The sequence below is a fragment of the Cebus imitator genome, unplaced genomic scaffold, assembly GCF_001604975.1.
Source record: "Cebus imitator isolate Cc_AM_T3 unplaced genomic scaffold, Cebus_imitator-1.0 Scaffold577, whole genome shotgun sequence".
NCBI lineage: Eukaryota > Metazoa > Chordata > Mammalia > Primates > Cebidae > Cebus > Cebus imitator.
In genome coordinates, this window is record NW_016107892.1 from 722,825 (window position 1) to 739,632 (window position 16,808).

General features: G+C 45.5%; 1 protein-coding gene across 2 annotated transcripts in view; it reads left to right on the forward strand.

The window, feature by feature from the left end:
* The window catches only part of AARS1 (alanyl-tRNA synthetase 1), a 36,491-nt gene that overhangs the window by 8,267 nt on the left and 11,416 nt on the right, over window positions 1–16,808 (forward strand). For both annotated transcript variants that reach the window (XM_017516254.2, XM_017516253.2), the window contains exons 2-11: window positions 2,647–2,811; window positions 6,428–6,616; window positions 6,933–7,078; window positions 10,167–10,358; window positions 10,840–10,984; window positions 11,340–11,485; window positions 12,713–12,821; window positions 13,863–14,013; window positions 15,386–15,510; window positions 15,934–16,078. In XM_017516254.2, coding sequence (XP_017371743.1) covers window positions 2,668–2,811; window positions 6,428–6,616; window positions 6,933–7,078; window positions 10,167–10,358; window positions 10,840–10,984; window positions 11,340–11,485; window positions 12,713–12,821; window positions 13,863–14,013; window positions 15,386–15,510; window positions 15,934–16,078 — 1,492 coding nt within the window. In that variant the 5' untranslated portion in view covers window positions 2,647–2,667. The remainder of the gene's footprint in view (window positions 1–2,646; window positions 2,812–6,427; window positions 6,617–6,932; window positions 7,079–10,166; window positions 10,359–10,839; window positions 10,985–11,339; window positions 11,486–12,712; window positions 12,822–13,862; window positions 14,014–15,385; window positions 15,511–15,933; window positions 16,079–16,808) is intronic.

A 16,808-nucleotide genomic window follows, 5' to 3' on the forward strand; every position in this document is an offset into this window, starting at 1 on the left:
TTTTTCCTGACACAGAGTCTTATTCTGTTGCCCAGGCTGGAGTGCAGTGGCACGATTTTGGCTCACTGCAGCCTCCGCCTCCTGGGTTCAAGTGATTCTCCCACCTCAGCCTCCTGGTGGCTTAGATTATAGGTGCCTGCCACCATGCCTGGCTCATTTTTGTATTTTTAGTAAAGACGGGGTTACACCATGGTTGGCCAGTCTGCCCTTAACCTCCCGACCTCAGGTGATCCGCCCACCTAGGCCTCCCAAATTGCTGAGATTACAGGTGTGAGCCGCTGTGCTCAGCCTGTATGTGTCTATTGTGTCTTCCTCATAAAAAAAGACTTTGGCTGGGCATGGTGGCTCATGCTTGTAATCCCAACACCTTGGGAGGTTGAAACCAAGAGTTTGAGACCCCATAGCAAGACCCCTGTAACAAAAAGAGAAATTAGCTGGGCATGGAGGCTCACGCCTGTAATCCCAGCACTTTGAGAGACTGAGGCTGGCGGATCACCTGAGGTCAGGAGTTCAAGACCAGCCTGGCCAACATGTGAAACGACTTCACTATTAAAAATACAAAAATTAGCTAGGTGTAGTGGCACATGCCTGTAATCCAAATTACCCAGGAGTCAAGACTGCAAATGAGCTGAGATCGTGCCTCTGCACTCCAGCCTGGGCAACAGAATGAGAGTGTATCTCAAAAAAAAGAAATTAACTGGGTATGGTGGTGTGTACCTATAGTTCCAGTTACTCGGGAGGCTGAGGTAGGAGGATCACTTGAACCTAGGAGGCTGTAGTGAGCTGTGATTGTCCCACTGCATTCCAGCCTGGACAGAGCCAGAAAAAAGAAGAAAACTTTCAGCTAAGCAACTTAAAAGTAGTGTTATCCATTCTGTTCCTTTAAGGTTTTCCATTTTACAGATTATTTCCAAATATACAGTATAGCTTTTGATCCTCACAGCACCTCAGTTGAGTAGACAGGGTAGATACTGCCTTTTTTTTTTTTTTTTGGAGGCAGAGTCTCGCTCTGTTACCCAGGCTGGAGTGCAGTGGCACAGTCTTGGCTCACTGCATCCTCCGCCTCCCAGGTTCAAGCAGTTCTTCTGCCTCAGCCTCCTGAGTATCTATCTGGGACTACAGATGTATGCCACCATGCCCAGCTAATTTTTTTGTGTGTTTTTAGTAGAGACAGGGTTTTACCGTATTGGTCAGGCTGGGCTTGAACTCCTGACCTCATGATCCGCCTCCCTTGGCCTCCCAAAGTGTTGGGATTACAAGTGTGAGCCACTGTGCCCAGCCTAGATACTGCTCTTTTACAGAAAAGGAACTAAACTCAGACTAAAGTGAATTAAGGTTACAGTTGGGTCTAGAATTCCAGAGAGTTTTTGATTATATCGTGAGTGAGATAGTTCTCATTTTTCTAGACACACAGCACTGCACGGCACTACAGCACAATGTCAGTGATCAACACTCTAACCAAAGCCTGTCACTTCTCTCCAACCTACTTCTCAGGGAAGTTGTAATATCTGTGAAACAGCTGTTTTTTTGTTTTTGTTTTTTGGCACAACGTCTCACTCTGTCCCACAGGCTGGAGTGTAGTGGTACAATCACAGCTCACTGCAACCTCACTCTTACTGGGCTCAGTCCTCCCACCTCAGCCTCCAAAGTACCTGGGACCACAGGTATGCACCGCCATGCCTGGCTAAGTTTTTTACTATTTGTACAAAGTTTTGCTATGTTGCTTAGGGTGGTCTCAAACTCCTAGGCTCAGGCAGTTCTCCTTCCTTAGCCTCCCAGATTGCTGGGATTACAGGCGTGAGCCACTACGCCCAACCTTTGAAAGAGCTTTGAAAGTCTAAGATTGTTTCCCTCTCCACTGATTTTCTTGTTCTTTCACTTTCAGTAAGCTGTGCCTCCAAAGTGGGGCTACAGCTTCCCTACTCCCTAGTGATCTAGTGACTGGAAGGCAGCTGTTTGCCTTTAGGGTTCTTGGGGCACATAGGCTACAGAGAAGTTGGTACATTTCTACTGTGTATAGGTGGTTTCTTGTACAGATAGGCCCATCCCCAGGACCACTGCTGCTGACAGCAACCTCGCCAGGACATCACGCCAAACCTAGAGACCCTGACTTTGCGGATAATGGAACTTTGCAGTTGTAGGCTTATAGATTACCACAGAGTTGAAGAGTTCTTTAGAGATGATCTCGTATGAACCCCTCCTTTTGTTGAAGTGACTCCCTGAAGACTTAGAGCTAGAACTGGGACCCTGGTCTCCTGAGCCTCTCCGTCTTCCCCAGTTGGACTAAAATGAGGGTCTTTGTCCCCCTTTTTTTCTAATTCCTGGTCTAGGGCCTGGCACAGAGCAGATGCTCGATACATATTTGTTTAACGAATGAACATTCAGCAGTGCTATGCTTGGTGTGCTGGTGTGTTGAACTCTCAAGGTTGGCATGGGAAGGAATAACGAATGGGGCTGCTGTCTGCTGTTGCTGTGATGTTGCTTTGATGATGATTTTAGCCTTGGACATTACAACATAGAGGTTTTAGGATCAAACAGCTCACCTGAGTCCTGCTTTGACTTGGCTTGAGAAGCTGGGAGTCTTGTGTAATGCCTACTTTGACTTTCAGTTTCCCTAATTCTCCTTCATTTTTTTTCTTTGATTAGTTCTTTGGGGTGACTTTCAAGATGGACTCAACTCTAACAGCAAGTGAAATCCGGCAGCGATTTATAGAGTTCTTCAAGAGGAACGAGCACACCTATGTCCACTCATCTGCTACCATCCCTTTGGATGACCCCACTCTGCTCTTTGCCAATGCAGGCATGAACCAGGTAAGGGTTTGTCCTTTTTTTTTTGGCTGTTTGTTCACATAAGAGGCAGCAGAGCAGAGATAACAGCAAAGCCCTAGGGTCAGACCAATTCCAGTTCCGTCATTCCCTGTGTGATCTTGTAGAACTTTATATTGTGGCCCTCAGTTTTTTTTTGTCTGCAAAATGAGGAATAATATTGCCTGCCTATAGGTTTCAATGAGCTGCGAATAAGGTAATGGATACAAAATGTTTTAGCGTGGTATTTGGCCCATAGTGGGTACTCAGACATTAGCTGTCATTATTTTAGACAGAAGAAGGTCTCATTCTGTCACCCTGGCTGGAGTGCAGTGGCATGATCCTAGCATGCTGTAACCTCAGACTCCTGGGTTTAAGTGATCCTCATACCTCAGCCTCCCAAGTAGCTAGGACTATAGGCATGCGCTACCATGCCAGCTTTTTAAAGTATTTTATTTATTGTTTTGAGACAGAAATGCACTCTGTTGCCCAGACTGGAGTGCAGTGTCGCAATCTTGGCTCACTGCAATCTCCGCCTCCCAAGTTCAAGCAATTCTCCTGCCTGAGCCTCTTAAGTAGCTGGAACTATAGGCGTGTGCCACCACACCTGGCTAATTTTTGTATTTTTAGTAGACATGGGATTTCACCATTTTGGCCAAGCTGATCTTGAACTTCTGACCTAAGATAATCCACCCGCCTCAGCCTCTCAAAGTGCTGGGAACAGGCGTGAGCCACCTTGCCTGACCTAAATTATTTTTTTTATTTATATGCAGAGATGGAGTCTCACCAAGTTGTTCAGGCTGACCTTGAACCCCTGGCCTTAAGTAATCCTCCTGCTTTTGCTCCCCAAAGTGCTACAGTTACAGGTGTGAGCCACCACGCCCAGCCCACCTAACCCCTTTCTTGACCACCAGTACCATTCTGGATCCACTGATAAAGAAAATTTATTAGTATAGTTTGTTTGGGGAGGTTGAATTAAAAATATATTTGAGGCTGGGTGCAGTGGCTCACACCTATAATCCCAAGACTTTGGGAGGCCAAGGCAGGCAGATCACTTGAGTCCAGAAGTTCCAGACTAGCCTAGGCAACGTGGCTAAAACCCTGTCTGTACTGAAAATACAAAACATTAGCTGGATATGGCAGTGCATGCCTCCAGTCCCAGCTTCTTGGGAGGCTGAGGTGGCACGATCGCTTGAGCCTGGGGAGGTCAAGGCTACAGTGAGCCCTGATCAATTCCACTGTAATCCAGCCTGGGAAACAGAGTGAGACCCTGTCTCAAAAAAGAAAAGAAAAAGACATTTGAAAGGTTTATTGTTAGAGAAAATGGTTAACTGTTAAGATGATGAAAGCATGACAAATTATTAAAGGGTTAAGAGAGCCGGGCGCGGTGGCTCACGCCTGTAATCCCAGCACTTTGGGAGGCTGAGGTGGGCAGATCACCTGAGGTCGGGAGTTCAATACCAGCCTGACCAACATGGAGAAACCCCATCTTTAAAAAAAAGAAAGAATAAAGAGTTAAAAGGAGTTGGTCAGCATGTCTTTGACAGAGAACAGTACTTCCCAGGCTGTCGTGGCTGGAAGGAGTTCAGGCTAGATGGTGCTCTCAGGGCTTTCCTGTAATGGTTCTCTTGGAGCCCTGCTCACCCGGTGCCTCTGCAGCCCTTAGGATGCTCCTCACTCTGGGATAAGTGGACATTTTCTTTTCTCTCAGGTGTCTTTTCTAGAATGGAAAGTTAGAAACAGTGGGAACATATTTTACCTCATGTAATATTAGCTATAACATTATGAAGAATGGGGCTTAGTGCCCCTGTAATTACATCTACTCAGGAGTCTGAGACGGGAGGATCACTTGAGCCCAGGAATTCCAGACCAGCTTGGGCAACACAGTGAGACTTGGTCTCATAAAAAAAATTATGGGCTGGCTGGACATGGTGGCTTACTCCTGTAATTGCAGCACTTCGTGAGACAGAGGCGTGCGAATCACGAGGTCAGGAGTTTAAGACCAGCCTGGCCAACATGGTGAAATCCCGTCTCTACGAAAAATATGAAAAATTAGCTGGGCGTAGTGGCAGGTGCTTGTAGTCCCAGTTACTCGGGAGGCTGAGGCAGGAGAATTGTGTGAACCCAGGAGGTGGAGGTTGCAGTGAGCTGAGATCATACCACTGCACTCTAGCCCAGGTGACAGAGTGAGGTTTTGTCTCAAAAAAGAAAGAAAAAAAAGTATGGGCCCGGCTGAGAATTTCTAACTTTTAAAAATATTGCCGGGTGCGGTGGCCGAAGCCTGTAATCCCAGCACTTTGGGAGGCCAACGTGGGAGGATCACGAGGTCAGGAGTTCAAGACCATCCTGGCCAACACAGTGAAACCTCATCTCTACTAAAAATAAAAAAATTAAGGCAGGCATGGTTGCGCGTGCCTGTAGTTCAGCTACTTGGGAGGCTGAAGCAGGAGAATCATTTGAAATATATATATTATATATATATTGACATTATATATATTTATAATGTCTAAAAATACAAAAATATATATTTATTGGTAATTATTTAATTTTATTTTTTGATTTTTATAAAAATGGGGACAGGGTCTTCTATGTTGCCCAGGCTGGTCTTGAACTCCTGGGCTCAAAGGAATCCTCCCTTCTTTGCCTCCCAAAGTGCTGGGATTTTAGGCGTGAGCCATCTTGCCCAGCCTAATTTTAATTCAGTTTTACATTGTCACAAGTGTATAGTGGTATGGCCAGGCGCAGTGGTTCATGCCTATAATCCCAGCACTTTAGGAGGCTGAGGCAGGCAGATCACTTGGGTCAAGTGTTTAAGAACAGCTTGGCCAACATGACGAAAGCACGTCTTTACTATAAATAAAAAAATTAGCTGGGTTTGCCTGTGCATGCCTGTAATCTCAGCTACTTGGGAGGTTGAGGAAAGAGAATCACTTGAACCTGGGAGTTGGAGGTTGCATTGATCGGAGATCGTGCCACTGCATTCCAGCCTGGGTGACAGAGACTCCGTTCCCAAGAAAAAAAAAAAAATGTTTAGTGGTTACCAAATTGGATAGCAGTGAATTAAGCAGGTCTAGTGGGAAAAATAAAGCAAAGTTATACAAATAACAGTAATAAATCAAAGCATGACCTGATACATCCTCAGAGAAAGGTCATCCTATCTGGACAACATCCAATTATTCGTTAATGTGCTGATTTTATTCCCCTAATATGTGTCGATTTTTTTCTTCCTCCTCACATTTACTGCCAAATGAATATGCCAGTTTTCAGAGTAAGTTCTTCCAGAAAGATGGTATAAGCCCTGAACCTCAGAGGCTTGTGAAGAAGCCCAGGTTTCACCACATCAGCCTTTGGCTGTTATCTCAGATCTGGCGGGCCTTGTCCCTCTGCAAGTGGTGTCACTCGTGGTGGTGGGGACTGTTAGGGATCTAGGTCCAAGGAGAAGCTGCTCCATGAGAGGCTACCTCTGCTTTGGCTCCATCAGGCCACCTGTTCTGACAAGTGTCTATATTCCAGGCATGTTATTCATGAACTCTAGTGTGTTGGGTTCTCTTCCTGCCAGTGTGTGGCCACCTGACATCACCTGTGGCTCTTTAAAAGTTGAACTGCTCCCTTTCTCTTTTAGTTTAAACCCATCTTCCTGAACACAATTGACCCATCTCACCCCATGGCAAAGCTGAGCAGAGCTGCCAATACCCAGAAATGTATCCGAGCTGGGGGCAAACACAATGACCTGGATGATGTGGGCAAGGATGTGTATCATCACACCTTCTTCGAGATGTTGGGTTCTTGGTCTTTTGGAGATTACTTTAAGGTAAGTTCAGAGCAAGAGAACCACTAGAGTTTTGAGGAAAGTGGTCACTTCCACAGTGGGAACTGGGTTCTAATTTTGTGTATTTTAAAATGTGAAATAACATGTAGCCAATTCAGGAATGAATGGCATTGGAAGTAATGCCTGTAATTTGATGATTGCAGTGTATATTTGGATTTCCTACATAAACTGATCTTGAATTTGATTGAGTTTACAGTGAATGTGTTGAAATTTTGTATCTGTGTTCTTAGGGTCTGGTCTCATACTAAATAGATTTTCCTTTGGCCATGTTCCGTATCTTTTTCTCTTCTTTTTGTAGGAATTGGCTTGTAAGATGGCTCTGGAACTCCTCACCCAAGAGTTTGGCATTCCTATTGAAAGACTTTATGTTACTTACTTTGGTGGGGATGAAGCAGCTGGCTTAGAACCAGATCTGGAATGCAAACAGATCTGGCAAAATTTGGGGTAAGAATGCAGATCATTTCTTGATAGAATGGAGGGGTGAAATGACACTGCCAGAGTGGGGTCTTATGACCTGGAGTACCTGGCCATTTCCCATCTCAGGTGCATTTTTTTTTTTTTTTTTTTTTGAGACGAGGTTTCACCATTCTGGCGTGTGCTGGGTCCCGTGCCGCACAGGGATTCAAAGACCTAAGAGGGAACAGCGGGGGATAAGGAAAGACATACAGACAGACATACACAGCTGGGCCAGGCGGTCCAGAAAGCTGATGGCCTCAGTCTCTTTGGCCCCAGCCTGCCTCAGAATACTTTATTTTGTATATGTACAAAGTATACAGCAGAGGGAGGGTGCAGTTACTTAGAACAGCCTGTGATTATAATTTTTACATTTTAGTTAACATACTTTAGCTAACTATTTTGCAGTAAGGTTAGTGAGAGCTGGTTATCTTTTTTTAGGCCTCTGTTTTTGTTTTTGTTTGTTTTTTTGAGACATACACATTTTTCTATTATGGTTTTGCTTTTCTGGAGTTTACCCAAAGTTTACAGTAGCCTTGCTGCTGATTCCCCCAGAGGGGTGGGCTACTCTCGCTCTTTACATACCATGTTGGCCAGCATGGTCTTGCTCTCTTGACCTCATGAGCCGCCCGCTTTGGCCTCCCAAAGTGCTGGGATTACAGGTGTTAGCCACCACACTTGGCGTCATTGCTTCTTAGTACATTTGATCATTCTATTGTTTTTGTTTGTTTGCTTGTTTTTGAGGCAGAGTCTCTGTCACCCAGGCTGGAGTGCAGTGGCATAATCTTGGCTGACTGCAACCTCTGCCTCCCGGGTTCAAGTGATTATTCTGCCTCAGCCTCCTGTGTAACTGGGACTGCAGGTGTGCGCCACTGCACCTGGCTAATTTTTGTATTTTTAGTAGAGACAGGGTTGCGCCATGTTAGCCAGGATGGTCTCAAACTCCTGGCCTCAGGTGAGCCACCCACTTTGGACTCACAAGTGCTAGGATTACAGATGTGAGCCACTGTGCCCAGCCAATCATTCTGTTGTTAAAAGCCAAAATAAGTTTATTTTTTGCCTTTTATACATACATCATTTTATAAGTTATGTGTATTTTGTAAAAATTAAAACCTTAGGGCCGGGCGCGGTGGCTCAAGCCTGTAATCCCAGCACTTTGGGAGGCCGAGGCGGGTGGATCACGAGGTCAAGAGATGGAGACCATCCTGGTCAACATGGTGAAACCCTGTCTCTACCAAAAATACAAAAAATTAGCTGGGCATGGTGGTGTGTGCCTGTAATCCCAGCTACTCAGGAGGCTGAGGCAGGAGAATTGCCTGAACCCAGGAGGCGGAGGTTGCGGTGAGCCGAGATCGCGCCATTGCACTCCAGCCTGGGTAACATGAGTGAAACTCCGTCTCAAAAAAAAAAAAAAAAAAAAATTAAAACCTTATAGAAATGTAGAAAATAGGAAGTGGAAGTTCCCTCAATTGATCATCATTAATAGTTTGATATCCCATATGTGGTTTTCCCAGCCTTCTTCATACTTCTGTAACCTTGCATGTATGTATGTGTATGTCTTTTTCAACAGAGTGGTATTCTTCATATGAAACACTTTGTTTCTTATGGAAATGTAATAGACTAGGAAAAAGGAATTTTTTGTTTTGTTTTGTTTTGTTTTAGACAAGGTCTCTGTCACCTGGGTTGGAGTGCAGTGGCATAATCATAGTTTATTGCAGCCGTGACCTGAGCTCAGGTGATCCTCCCACATCAGCCTCCTGAGTAACTGGGACTGGAAGCATGTGCCACTTGCCTGGCTAATGTTTGTATTTTTTGTAGGGACAGGGTTTTTGCCATGTTGCCCAGGCCGGTCTTGAACTCTTGAGCTCAAGCCATCTGCCCGCTTTGGCCTCTCAAAGTGCTGGGATTACAGACATGAGCCACCGTGCCTGGCCAGTTTTTTTTTTTTTTTTTTTTTTTTTTTTTTTTAACATAATTTCAAAGTATAATCACATAGTATAAAAGCTAAGATAATAGGTGAGCTATGTGTTCTGTGCTGTGAACTTAGTAGAATTCGTGAAGTGCTGCATCAAGAAAAATCCGAACACGGGGTAGGTATGTGCCCTCTATAGATAGCTGGGCTGCCCATGATGTGTTTGCCTCATTTTCTTGTTCTTATTACTTAATTCTTTTGTCCTTTAGTGCATAGCTTCTTACTGTACTTGGAAACAGGGCTACTTCTGTGTTTTTTTTTTTTCAATTATTTTTACTCTAGGTAAGTTATTCCAATCCAGCTTCTTGTTTTACTTGATCTAAAACTTCTACTTTGTTGACTCTGTAATCTACGTATAGTTGGAATTTGGGGTAGTAACACATGTAAAAATTAAATATTAATCTTGACCCTGGCTTTTAAAATCCTCTTTTACTTGGCTCCATGTACTATATATGTATACTTTATTAAGCAAGCACAACCTTGTTTGTGTGTAAGTGGGGGACAGTTCTTACTCTCTTGCCCAGGCTGGAGTGCAATGATGTAGTCACAGTTCACTGCAACCTCAACTTCCTGGCCTCAAGTGATCCTCTCCTGAGTAGCTGGGACTACAGGTGTGCGTCACCACACCCAGCTATTTTTTTTTTTTTTTTTTTTTTTTTTTTGGAGAGAGGCGGTCTTGCCATGTTCACCCAGGCTGGTCTCGAACTCCTAAGCTCAAGCAATACGCGTGGCCAACGTTTTCATTATTATGTGTTCCTTTCTACGCCTTACCCATGTCCTTGTGTATTTTCATTGACTTTCATTCATAGCGTGTATATATTTTGTATTCTCTTCTATTGTAGGTACTCTTGAGAAGAGTCACATTGTTTCTTTAGCAGGTGTTATAAGCAGGCTTGGCATTAGTACTTGATGGAGGTTAGAACTTCTTTACTAAAAATGACTTCTTTTTTTTTTTTGAGACAGTGTCGCTCTGTCACCTAGGCTGGAGTGCAGTGGCCTGAGCCACCGCACCTGGCCAATCCTAAGAATTTCTTTTGTGGTGGTTGCAAGTCTGGGCAGAACCCTTGTCAGGGGCTGTAACTGGGCTTATCTTTACTTCTTTGTCAGGCTGGAAGACACCAAAATCCTCCCAGGCAACATGAAGGATAACTTCTGGGAGATGGGTGACACGGGCCCCTGTGGTCCTTGCAGTGAGATCCACTACGACCGGATTGGTGGTCGGGATGCCGCACACCTTGTCAACCAGGATGACCCTAATGTGCTGGAGATCTGGAACCTCGTGTTCATCCAGTATAACAGGTGGCCTTGGGGTCCTACTCCATTCCTGTTAAAAGCAGTACCTTTCCTTGAGCTGAGCAGGGGAGGAGGAACTTGGAGCTTCCTGGCTGTCTTCTTGGCTGAAGCCCCATTCCTTCATTTCTCAGATTTCCCCTCTGATCTCTGGGACAGGGATGGCCTATTCTTTCATGAATTAAGCCTTATCCCACATAATAGCTTCTTGAGTGCTTTTCCCATAATGTCATGCTTGCTGTAATTTGGGCTGCTGTATTAAAGCTCATTCATTGAGTGTGTGCCACCACATGTGCCCGGCCTTACCTTACTCTTACATGGACCCCAGAGTACCTCTCCTTCCTTTCTCCCTCCACTTCCCACCAAACCAGGCAAATGGCAGATGGTCACAGCCTGCAAACTGCTCTGTAAATGAATTTTATCCAGCAGGGACTGGAGAAGTGGCAGCTTGAGTCTCTGCTTCAACCTCCTCTTCTTCTGGATCATACAGGGAAACTGATGGCATTCTGAAACCTCTTCCCAAGAAAAGCATTGACACAGGGATGGGCCTGGAGCGACTGGTATCTGTGCTGCAGAATAAGATGTCCAACTATGACACTGACCTTTTTGTCCCTTACTTTGAAGCCATTCAGAAGGTACTGGTCCTATTGCAAATATTGCATACTTCTGTAGAGGCTTCCAGGCTGGACTCTTAGCATTGCTGTCAAAGGGAAAAATGACCATATGCTTTGCCAGCCAAGGGTACCCGTTTCCATCTGCCTGTTTCATTATTAATAATGTGAGGCTCTAGACCTGAGACAGTGTAATTTTTTTGTTTAGGGGCTGGCTGGAGTTTCTCTACTTGCCCAGTGTCATGTCCTTGGGGTTATAGGATCTGGCAAGATGGCATCCTTTCTTCTAATTCTCCTCAGTCCTCTAGGAACCTCCTCGGGTGAGGCAGCGCCAGAGAGGCTGCTTCCTAAACGGCTGCCTTCTGATTGTTGTCTGTAGGGCACAGGTGCCCGACCGTACACTGGGAAAGTTGGTGCTGAGGATGCTGATGGGATTGACATGGCCTACCGGGTGCTGGCTGACCACGCTCGGACCATCACTGTGGCACTGGCTGATGGTGGCCGTCCTGACAACACAGGGCGCGGGTAAGTATGCTGCACACTGGGTGGTGTTTGGACCGGCACGATGCGTGCTGACTCTTTATGAAACTTTTTTTTTTTTTTTTTTTTTGACATGGAGTCTCACTCTGTCACCCAGGCTGGAGTGCAATGGCGTGATCTTGCCTCACTGCAACCCCTGCCTCCCTGGTTCTACTTCAGCCTCCCATATAGCTGGGATTACCGGTACACACCACCACTCCAGGCTAACTTTTGCATTTATTTATTTATTTATTATTTATTTATTTATTTATTTATTTGAGATGGAGTTTTGCTCTTGTTACCCAGGCTGGAGTGCAATGGCGCGATCTCGGCTCACCGCAACCTCCGCCTCCCAGGTTCAGGCAATTCTCCTGCCCCAGCCTCCTGAGTCACTGGGATTACAGGCACGCGCCACCATGCCCAGCTAATTTTTTGTATTTTTAGTAGAGACGGGGTTTCACCATGTTGACCAGGGTGGTCTCCATCTCTTGACCTCGTGATCCACCCGCCTCGGCCTCCCAAAGTGCTGGGATTACAGGCTTGAGCCACCGCGCCTGGCCTTAACTTTTGCATTTTTAATAGAGATGGGTTTTTGCCATGTTGGCCAGGCTGGTCTCCAGCTCCTGACCTCAAAAGATCCACCCACCTTGGCCTCCCAAAGTGCTGGGATTACAGGTGTGAACCACGCCCCGGCCTCTTGATGAAACTTAAAGCCATCCTTCATTATTGTTTCTTTGTCTTTTCAGTAGCCGGAAAAATCCCCCCACTTCTTTTTTAAGAGATGAAGGGAATTTCAGCTAGTGTTGCAGAGTCACCACTATATTAAATCTCTGCTGCTGAGTACAGATGATAAGGATTGTATTTAAAGTTGCCTGATAGAGATTGGCAGGGGCAGGATAGTGGGGGTAAGTATTGACCAACCCCGGGAAGCTCCATTACTGACAGGCAGGACCTGGGACCACAGGCATTGAGTAAATATCTGGTCTCTCCTTCTTGGCCCCCTCTTTGAGTAACTGAATGTGAAAGAAAACCAGGGTTTACCCTAGGCAAGCCTTGACGGGTATTTGTGGGAATGTTACAGAGTCTTATGCTAAAATTAATGATTGGGGAATGCAAAAGAAGCAGGCTTAGGATAAAAGAAAGTTTGCTGAAAGAGGTTTGGGTAGGATTCCAAGGGACTCCTGACAAAACCCTCAGCTGGGAATGTTGGTGACTAGTTTCTGCCTCTTACAGGTATGTATTGAGACGTATTCTCCGCCGAGCTGTTCGATATGCCCATGAGAAGCTCAATGCCAGCAGGGGCTTCTTTGCTACATTAGTGGATGTTGTCGTCCAGTCCCTGGTAGGTTTATTTCTGTGGTTACCCTTCTGTGCTAAGGAATCCGTTAAGAAGGTTGGGTAGGAGAGGGCATACTGGTAAGGAGTTGTTGTTGTTTTGAGACAGTCTCGCTCTGTCACTCAGGTTGGAGCGCAATGGCGTGATCTCAGCTCACTGCAACCTCTGCCTCCTGGGTTCAAGCGATTCTATTGCCTCAGCCTCCCCAGTAGCTTGAATTACAGATGTCTGCCACCACTCCTGGCTAATTTTTGTATTTTTAGTAGAGACAGGGTTTCACCATGTTGGTTAGGCTGGTCTAGAACTCTTGACCTCGGGTGACCCAACTGCCCCATCTTCCAAAATGCTGGCATTACAGGTATGAGTCACTGCACCTGGCTGTTGTTTGTTTTTTGAGACAGAGTTTCTCTCTGTCACCCAGGCTGGAGTGCAGTAGCACTGTCTCGGTTCACTGCAAACTCCACCTCCCAGGTTCAAGCGATTCTCCTGTCTCACCCTTCCAAGTAGCTGGGATTACAGGCATGCATCACCACACCTGGCTAATTTTTTGTATTTTAGTAGAGATGGGGTTTGACCATGTTGCCCAGGCTGGTCTCAGGCAATCCACTGCCTTGGCCCCCCAAAGTGCCAGGATTATTATAGGTGTGAGCCACTATGCCCTACTAAGGAACTTTTTTTTTTTTTTTTTTTTTTTTAAGCGGAGTCTCGCTCTGTCTCCAGGCTAGAGTGCAGTGGCGCAATCTCGCCTCACTGCAACATCCACCTCCCAGGTTCAAGCGATTCTCCTGCCTCATCCTCCCAAGTAGCTGGAACTACAGGCACGTACTGCTACACCCAGCCAATTTTTGTGTTTTAGTAGAGATGAGGTTTCACCATGTTGGCCAGGATGTTCTCAATCTATTGACTTTGTGATACACCTGCCTTGGCCTTCCAAAATGTTGGGATTACAGGTGTGAGCCACCACGCCCGGCCAGAAGCTTTTTTGAGAGGGGTCAGGGAATAGTCTCTGGCTTCATCTAGCCCCTCGTCTTTCTTCCCCTTTGTCAGGGAGATGCATTTCCTGAGCTGAAGAAGGACCCAGACATGGTGAAGGACATCATTAATGAAGAAGAGGTGCAGTTTCTCAAGACTCTCAGTAGAGGGCGACGCATCCTGGACAGGAAAATTCTGAGCCTGGGAGACAGCAAGACCATTCCTGGTAGGGATCAGTTTTTGCCCTTCTCCATCCCAGCCATTTCATCTTTATGGCAAAGAAAAACCCTTTCTCACAGACTGACCATGAGCTCTCATGTCTCTGAGACTGAACATAGCTAGATGAACTGCTCTTGGTACAAACTGGAATTTATAGTAAAATGGTAAAAGTAATGCATCATTGTGGCAAAGTATTCAAATGATACAGAATACAAAAGTGTTCAGAAAGTGAAAATCCTCTTTCCCAGACTAATTTCTCAGAGATAACAACTGTTAACGGTTTGATGTGTAAGTCTTCAGGATACTTCTCTGTTTGCATGCAAATACATGGAGGTACTTTTTGCATCTGTATTTTTCAGGCAAAAGTGGGAATGTTTGGTATATACTGTTTTACAATTTGGGGAGAATTAATTTGAAAGATTTTTTCCCCCATTTTTATTGAAGTATAATGAACAAGAGAAAAGCTTGATGGATTTTCACAAATTGAACACACTTGTATTCAGATCAAGAAATAGAATTGTCAGGCTGGGCGCGGTGGCTCATGCCTGTAATCCCAGCACTTTGGGAGGCTAAGGTGGGCAGATCACCTGAGGTCAGCAGTTTCAGACCCACCTGGCCAACATAATGAAATCTCGTCTGTACTAAAAATGGAAAAATTAGCCAGGTATGATGGCAGGCAGCTGCTATCCCAGCTACTCGGCAGGCTGAGGTAGGAGAATTGCTTGAACCCGGGTGGTGGAGGTTGCAGTGAGCCAGGATCATGCCACTGCTCTCCAGCCTGGGCAACAGAGCAAGACTCCATCTCAAAAAAAAAAAAAAAAAAAGAAATAGAAAATTGTCCAGGTGAGGTTTAAAAAAAAAAGAAAACCAGGGCTGGGCATGGTGGCTCATACCTGTCATCCCAGCACTTTGGGAGGCTGAGGCGAGCAGATCACCTGAAGTCAGGAGTTAGAGACCAGCCTGGCCTACATGGTGAAATCCTGTCTCTACTAAAAATTCAAAAATTAGCTGGGCATGGTGGCTGCATACGTGTAATCCCAGCTACCTGGGAGGCTGAGGAAGAAGAATCGCTTGAACCTGGGAGCTGAGGTTGCAGTGAGCCGAGATCGGGCCATTGCACTCCAGCCTGGGCTACAAGACCAAAACTCTATCTCAAAAAAAACGAAAAAGAAAAAACCAGAATTGTACCAGGACACCCATTGTGCTTCCTTCAGGTCAACTGGAAAAGATGTGCTGGATTTTCGGATGGACACAAAGGGCTGTTAGTGACTGGCCTTGTCTCTTTAATCCCTTCTGCCAATCCCAGCATCCTCTCAGAAGGCTTGGCATGGAAAAGGGGCCATCTCTGGTTTTTGACACACCTTCTTTGTGCTGTATAGGAGACACTGCTTGGCTCCTCTATGATACCTATGGGTTTCCAGTGGATCTCACTGGATTGATTGCCGAAGAGAAGGGCCTGTTGGTAGACATGGATGGCTTTGAAGAGGAGAGGAAACTGGCCCAGGTAAAGAACTTGGAGAGTGAGCAGAGAACTCAACATCTTCCATCCCAGCACCACTTGGCTGCAGAGCAAGCATAAATTTCCTTCCGTTAAAGTCTTTGAAGTGCTTTTACCCCAGACCAGTGGTTCTCAAGTGGGGGCAAGTCTGCCTTCCAGGGGGCAGTTAGCAGTAATGTCTCAAGACACTTTCAGTTTTCACAACCAAGGGCAGATGCTGTTGTCATGTAGTTGATAGAGGCCAGGGTGCCACTCAGCATCCCACACTGTAAGAGGAGGTTCCACGACAGAAAATGATCTGGCCCCAAATGTCAGTAGTGGCAGGATTGAGAAAAGCTTTACGCTGGGCATAGTTTAGAAAGTTCCAATCCTTCAGAGTCCCTTTTCTTTTGCTTTAGGGTAACTTATGCTTGTTTCTCTCACTGACAGCTGAAATCACAGGGCAAGGGAGCTGGTGGGGAAGACCTCATTATGCTGGACATCTACGCTATCGAAGAGCTCCGGGCGCAGGGTCTGGAGGTCACAGATGATTCTCCAAAGTACAATTACCATTCAGACTCCAGTGGTAACTATGGTATGTTGCTATGCTCCCTCTGCTTCTGAGCTTTCTTCCCCATATCTGGGGGGTTTTGGAAAGATTGTTTCTAAAGATTAGCTATCCAGCAGACTGCTGACAGCCTCTCCTGGAGTGCTGTACAGTCACGCTGTGTACTGTTATACACATAGGCACCCTTGGCTGGAGGTTTTCTTAACTCTTACTTTGAAATAATTATAGTCACAGGATGTTGTTAAAAAAAAAAAAAAAATTGTAAGAAGGGTCTCCTATCCTTTATCCCATTTCCCCTAATTATAACATCTTGCAGAAAAGTGGGCAGTTGGCATTGATACAATCCACAGTGACTATTAGAATGCTATTGGGATAATAGCATTCTAAAGTTAAGAAACAAAGCTGACTCAGTTGCCCATGCCTATAATCCTAGCACTTTGGGACGCTAGGGTGAGTGGATCATTTGAGTTCTAGAGTTTGAGACTGGTCTGGGCAGCATGGTGAAACCCTGTGTCTACCAAAAATACAAAAATTAGCCAGGTGTGGTGGTGCACGCCTGTAGTCCCAGCTACCTTTGGGGCTGAGGCAGGACAATCACTTGAGTCTAGGAGATTAGGGCTATAGTCAGCCATGTTTGTGTCACTGCACTCCAGCTTGGGCTACAAAGTGAAGACTCTGCCTCCAAAAAAAAAAAAGCAATACATGTTTTTGCTCTGTTAAGAGAACATTTTTTTTTTTTTTTTTTTTTTTTTTTTTT